At 47.5% G+C, this 6,705-nt stretch overlaps 1 protein-coding gene across 2 annotated transcripts in view; it reads left to right on the top strand.

Annotated features, from left to right (window-relative positions):
- The first annotated feature begins 2,146 nt into the window (after positions 1 to 2,146).
- ZBTB10 (zinc finger and BTB domain containing 10) overlaps positions 2,147 to 6,705 on the top strand; it is a 36,698-nt gene continuing 32,139 nt past the window's right edge. Inside the window, exon 1 of one of the 2 annotated variants that reach the window (XM_057736928.1) lies at positions 2,147 to 2,242. In XM_057736928.1, coding sequence (XP_057592911.1) covers positions 2,147 to 2,242 — 96 coding nt within the window. Of the gene's footprint in view, positions 2,243 to 3,141; positions 4,176 to 6,705 lie in introns of those variants that run through there. The other variant, XM_057736926.1, reaches the window with a different exon arrangement.

Here is a 6,705-nt window from a genome sequence, read left to right as displayed (position 1 = left end):
TTTTACAAAATATAACGTAAGATATATGTCTGAGAAAAATACAGTTCGGACATAATTAACAACTTTATGGATTCAAGCATTTTTGGTGATTCTGGTCCTATCAGAATCAGCAAAAATAATAATACTAGCATAAACTTATATATTGCCTTTCATGTACTAGGCATATAAGATGAAAAGAAGCAAAGATACGAATTTAACAGTATGGGAATGAAAATAACCTTTAAAGCTGAAATTAAAAATTAAGTACATTTTACTTCCTATCACCTTAACCCTAGATAAGCAATTAAGTTCGGTAACTCTTCCCTCTTTTTATGGAAGAGGCAGTGGCAATTAAAATTGAATAAATAATGTATTTATTTGCAAAGTCCCTGGAATTTTAAAAAGTGCATTAAGGACAAAGCACAGTATTAGTATAACATTCTTCTGCATATTACATGGAAGCACATAACACATACAGCCAAGCAGGCAGAATCCTCTCATTTCTCCAACATACAAATTAGGTTGTCATAAGACTCCAATGTCCTGAACTTTCCAACAACTAAAACAAAGCAGGATAAAATTTTTAAAAATCCCACGAACTATACCAACCTGAGGACCTATATTGGCATTTCAAGCTGTTGATCACTGGTGGCCAGGTGACAATATGGATAGATGGCAATATGATCATTACTGAAAAAATAACTCAAAGCCAAAATCTGTTTGTGGCAGGTTAGTACCATCATTCTTTACATTAAAATTACATTTCATCTATAAGGTAGAACTCATATTTTTTGTTTGATATACAACACTGCTCATTTCTACAGATACTAAAATTACAGTGAATCAAGTGAAAGTTGCTTTGAATAAATCTATACAATTAGTAATAAATGAGCCTGGCTGTGCATGAGTTTAGTCCATTTAAAAATATTGAGACAAATGGTATTTTATATGTCCGAGAAAATCTGTTTTTTTTTAGGTTAATCTTGAAAAACATACCATATTCCATATGCCACATGATATATTCAAAGCTTTAATATTTTTAAAATAGAAACTTAAGAGGACAGAATCACAAAGCCAGAGCCTAAAAATTGTAACACATACTCTTTATTAAACATATATAACTTTCCATTAATATATAATGTAGAAGATAATCTACAACTGTAGACTTTGTATTTCTCATTTTTCCTCATGCACATCTTAACATATGTTAATATAAGAAGTAACATTTTCCCCCACTCAATAATTATCTTGAACATATTTTATACTAGTTTGTGATTAAACTTTTAATATTTAAATTTTTAAATTTACTGAGTTATTTGTTTTATTTTTAAGGTTACAGATACCGTTTTTTAGTCCTCTTAATATATTTCTTAAAAGAGTAAAAAGCTCCTCCACAGTTTGAGAATCTTTAACCTGAAATTGGTTTGAATAAAAGTAAAATTTATTTCCCATTTTTTTCTTTTGTTTTTAAAAGTTTGTTTCACATTTCAAAATAGTAAAATGAGTCTAAACACTTTAGAATTTGCTAAATTTAGCATATTAAAATTTCTTTAAAATAGGAATATAAGGGCTCTAAGTTGGAAAACCTTTCTCTGAAAAACTTGACTACGATTATTATTGTAAGAGTTTCATTTCCAGCTCCATCTGTTCTTCTGATCATTCTAAATTCCACATGCAGTGTAAACAGTTAAAAAAAAAAAGACAAAAATCAATTCTTGTCTTCCCACACGCGATCTGCGGAGTCGCACGCTGCGTCTGTACAAGCAGACTCCTCCCCACTCTTGGGGAAAACCCTGCCTAATATTTATAACGTTATGACATACTGTAATACTCACAAGGTGGTTGTAGAAGTATAAACACGACTGCAGTTATCTGATTGGCTGCTGGTGATGTAACACCCATGTCAATACTTCCCACTGAACGCACGTGTTCGACCTTTTATTTAAATTTCCATTTCATCACAGCAATAAGACACTCGGGGCGGCGCATTTTCTGTGAAATGATTATTGCCTTGGGCCCGAGCTGCTGCCTCGCACACACAATGCCTCAGACGGGGAGGTGTCCGTGGCTTGTAGCCTCCTCGCGTGAAGAGGCACAGCCTGGTCCAGTCTTTGTGAAGGAACAAAATAAGTTCACTTCCTCGGGCACCGCCGCCCACCCCCAGCAAATGACAAGGCTGGAGCGCCGCTCCCACCGCACAGTTATTTCCAAAGTCCCAGGTGAACTCGTGGCGAGAGCAGGGAAATGTGCGTCCCGGGCGCGGGTAGGTGCGCGCGGGCGGCGGGCAGGCGGCCGGACCCTGACACTCGCCAGCTGTCTGTCCTCGGCGGGGCCCGGCCGCGGCCGCACACGCCCGCCCCCTCCCCGAGACCCCCGGCCCGCCGCCCGGCCTTTTGTCCCCCGCCCCTCGGCCGACTTCCTTCCCCGCGGCCGCACCCCCCGCCCCCAGGCCGGAGGCGCGGCCCGGCCCCTTTCCCGGTCCCCTGGCGCCCCCACCCCACCCCAGCCCAGCCCCAAGCCCAGCCCCCCTCCCCCAGCCCGGCCCCCACCCTTTCCCCCTCCAGCGGTTACTGCTACCCCGGTGCATTGTGGGCGCACGGTCCGTTGTTCATTTGCCATTCGACCTCCGCCAGGGCCTGGTCGGACGGAAACGCTCCGCCGGCTTTATTGTCGGTTCGTTATGTGGCGGAGCTCGGCAGTTTAACGTGCCTCTCGCTCTCGGCGCCTCGGAAGCCGGCAGCGGCGTCGGGACTCCTCGGCGCGCCGGAGGAAGGATATCTGTTTGGAGGGTTGGTGTGCGCGCGCGGCTTTAAAGAGGGGGCAGCGGAGGGTCTCCCCGCACTCCGCCTCTCAACTTCGAAGGCCCCACGCGCCCCGGCTCGCTGCTCACCTCTCCGCCGCCCGCCCCCTTCTCCGCGCGGGACGCTGCCCGGAGCGCCGCGGGGCGGGGGTGGAGGACGAGGAGGCGGCCGGAGGAGGCGGCCGGAGGCGGCGGCCCGGCGGGCGGCGGCGGCGGCGGCGGCGGCGGCGGCGGACGCGTGAGGCAGCCCCGGGGAGCGAGCGCGAGCCGGGCGGCCGGGCGAGGCCGGGCCCCGCGAGACCGGAACGCCCGGGGTGGGGGCGGGGGCGAAGCGGAGGGGGAGCGGCGGGGAGCGCGCGGGACGCGGCCCGAGGCCGGGCGCGAGCCGGGGCACCGGGCGGCGGCGGCGGCGCGCGCCATGTCGTTCAGTGAAATGAACCGCAGGACGCTGGCGTTCCGAGGAGGCGGGTTGGTCACCGCCAGCGGCGGCGGCGGCGGCGGCTCCGCGAACAATAACGTTGGCGGGGAGGCCTCGGCTTGGCCCCAGCAGCCCCAGCCAAGACAGCCCCAGCTGCCAGCGCCGCAGCAGCTCAATGGGCGGGGGGCCGACGAGGAAGTGGAATTGGAGGGCCTGGAGCCCCAAGACCTGGAGGCCTCCGCCGGGGCGGCCGCCGCCGCCGCCGAGGAAACCAAGGAGTTGCTGCTCCCCCAAGACGCGGGCGGCCCCACCTCGCTGGGCGGCGGTGGCGCGGGGGGCCCCCTGCTAGCGGAAAGGAACCGTCGGACTCTGGCCTTCCGAGGCGGCGGCGGCGGCGGGGGGCTCGGCAACAATGGCAGTAGCCGCGGCCGCCCCGAGACCTCGGCGTGGCCCCTGAGGCATTTCAATGGGCGAGGGCCCGCGGCCGTGGAGCTGGAGCTGGACGCGCTGGAGGGAAAGGAGTTGCTGCAGGACGGCGCGTCCCTGAGCGACAGCACCGAGGACGAAGAGGAGGGGGCGAGCCTGGGCGACGGCAGTGGGGCGGAAGGCGGCAGCTGCAGCAGCAGCAGGCGGTCGGGCGGCGATGGCGGGGACGAAGCGGAGGGCAGCGGTGTGGGAGCTGGCGAAGGAGAGACTGTCCAGCACTTCCCGCTCGCGCGGCCCAAGTCCCTAATGCAGAAGCTCCAGTGCTCCTTTCAGACCTCCTGGCTCAAAGATTTCCCCTGGCTGCGCTATTCCAAGGATACTGGCCTTATGTCTTGCGGCTGGTGCCACAAGACCCCCGAGGACGGGGGAGGCGGGGACCTGCCTCAAGTGGGCCACGACGAGCTTTCGCGAGGGACCCGCAACTACAAGAAAACCCTCCTTCTGAGGCACCACGTCTCTACCGAGCACAAACTCCACGAAGCCAACGCCCAGGTACGGTGTATACTGCTTCCACTTTGGGGGAAAGGTTTGTTAGTTGAAAAAAAAAAAAACCCACTTTTCTGGGTGAAGACAGCTTTCTTGTTGGGAGATAGGTGTAGGGAGCTTACGCCTGGGGGGTTGGAAAACCTGGGAACAAGTTTTCAAAAGTTACGGGGCGGGGGGTGGGGGGCCGCGGGAAGGGGGAGGAGATGACAATTTTCTAATCCTAGCGCTGAATTTGTTTTAATTTTTTCATGACTCAAATTTCATTGCCCATCGGGTTGAATCAAAAGGAAAGTTTAGTGAGCGAGGTTGAAGGTTTTAACCCTGTAAGGTTGGCTTTGTGGTCAGAATGTTATTAGCTGTGATTTTAGAAAAGCTGCTTTATGTTGGTAGTCTTAGCGTGCTGGTGGAAGTCAAATCTGGTAACTCTTTGAAGAATGAATTAAACAATTTCCTTAACCTTTGACGCTGCCCCTTTCAGAAGAACATCCAACCGAGAAAATTCTTTTTTATCATGTCAGGATAATGTGAAATATGAGAACAGTATGCAAATGTGGAGGAAGCTATTTGGATAAGGCTTCTTTTTCGTGAATAATTTTACTAAATTCATCTCCGTTAAACTTGTTGAACTTTTCTCTCCAAAGGCGTACTTTTGGTAAATTATGGCAGTTTTTGTTTCCTTCTACCCAGATTTTTGTGCTGAGATTTTCTATCATCCTACCTTTTCAAAAAGTTTCTTATAAATGCAGTTTACTTTAAACTTAGAATATTTTAAATGTTTAATGTAAAGTTATTTGTACCAAATAGTTGATTTGGACTGGTAGACAGTGTATTTCCCAAACTCCTTGAAATCATAAGTTCTTAGTTATAAAACAAGTAAGCTATGCTTTAGTTCTCCTTAGCTCTTGTTTTAATATTTCTAATCTAAAGATAATAGCCTTACCATTTTGATAATCCCTTTTGAAGCCAAACACTGATCAGTCCTTCTTAGACTATTAGCGTGTGGTGGTGGATGGAATTTATTCCTCTGTATTGGTAGCCAGTCATTGATTTTAGAAAGTCACCTTTCAGATATTAGTCCCTTTGTGTGTTTATTGGAGTGATCTTGCTGTTCAGAACACTTATACTGGAGTTAATTAGGCACTCTCCAATAACCCCGTAGCGCAGAGGTTTCTCAGAAGTTGAGGCTTTAACGTTAAAGCATGGGGTTGTTTTTCTCAGGGGGCAATGGCAACAGTTTTTGCACAAGTTTTAGTTGCCTAAGCCCTAGAAGGAAGGTCACTTAAAGATATAAGGCCCAGAAAGGTTAAGTAAGTTGTCCCAGGTCTTACAGTTCTTGGTGATAAATGAGACTAGAGTCTATAAGGAATGTTGCAATGGAAAAAAAGAGTTTTGGAGTAAGTCTAGGTTCAGCTCTCAGCTTTCTGCAATTACTAGCTTTGTGAGCTTGGGCAGTGAAGTGCCAGACTTGTCTTCTGTATGCCAGACACAGATGTCCCTTACTCTGGCAAGTGATTGTTCAGTTCCCATTTTACAGAATAGGAGTCTAGAGGCTTTAAAGAGTTACATATTCTTGAAGTGATTTAGTAGTATGATGGAGGTGAAGGGCTTGTGAAAATGAAAGTGTGCTTTTCTAAATGGTAAGTTGGTTATTTAGAAAAATTTAAAATGACAATCAGAATGGAGACCAGTTACTCTTATCTTCTTCAGTGTAGTAGGTAGATCTGAATGGGAGTGCAAATTATAATTAGCTGCTTAGTGAGCCAGACAGAAATCAGGGAAAGAGGAATTAGTTGGATAACCTTATGATAGACTTAGTATGGTGTATCCTTCTCCCCTAGGCATATATCTGGATTAGGGAATTCATTCCTAGGTAAAACCTTTTCTAAACTTAATTCCTGAATTATCCCTCCTTTACCCTTGGCCCCCCCCTAACTCCCCTTTTACAGATATAACCTGCAGGCCACCTTTTTTTCTCTTAGGACATTATTTCATCAGACTGAGGATAGTACAGTTTAATAACCCATGTTTGTCTAAGGCTGCTTATTGATTCCCTTGATTGGATTTTGGATGTTTCCACTCTGAACTGATCCTAATCATGTCTCTGTTTTCATTCAGGCTGACCTTAGTTTGGGGTGTTACCTTGTGATTGACCCCAGGTACCATCTATGGAGTATTTTTGTCTTCTTAATTCATGAGTGTTAGGTTCAAGAACTGAGTTATTTCTTCCCATGGGGAGAGTTAAATCAGTTTTTTTTTCCATTGCCCTGTAGCCTTTGATTACCTGTAGGAGGCAGTATAACACAGTCTGTAAGAGCATTCTTAGAGCCTAAAGCGAGGGGGGGGGGGGGGGGGACCTGAGTCTTAATCCTCTTTCTCTGCAAGCAAATAGGTTAACTTCTAGTTTCCTCATGTATGCAAAGTATATATGCCAGTAGGTGATCACTTAGTAAATGATAAACCGTTATTTATTATCATCATTACTTATTTTTATTGCAGATAACTATAACATTTTTTTTTGTGTGGCCTGGTACCTCAC

The sequence above is a fragment of the Hippopotamus amphibius genome, chromosome 5 (genome assembly GCF_030028045.1).
Source record: "Hippopotamus amphibius kiboko isolate mHipAmp2 chromosome 5, mHipAmp2.hap2, whole genome shotgun sequence".
Taxonomy (NCBI): Eukaryota; Metazoa; Chordata; class Mammalia; order Artiodactyla; family Hippopotamidae; genus Hippopotamus; species Hippopotamus amphibius.
Note: the sequence above shows the minus strand (reverse complement) of the source record. Positions and strands in the feature narration are given on the sequence as shown.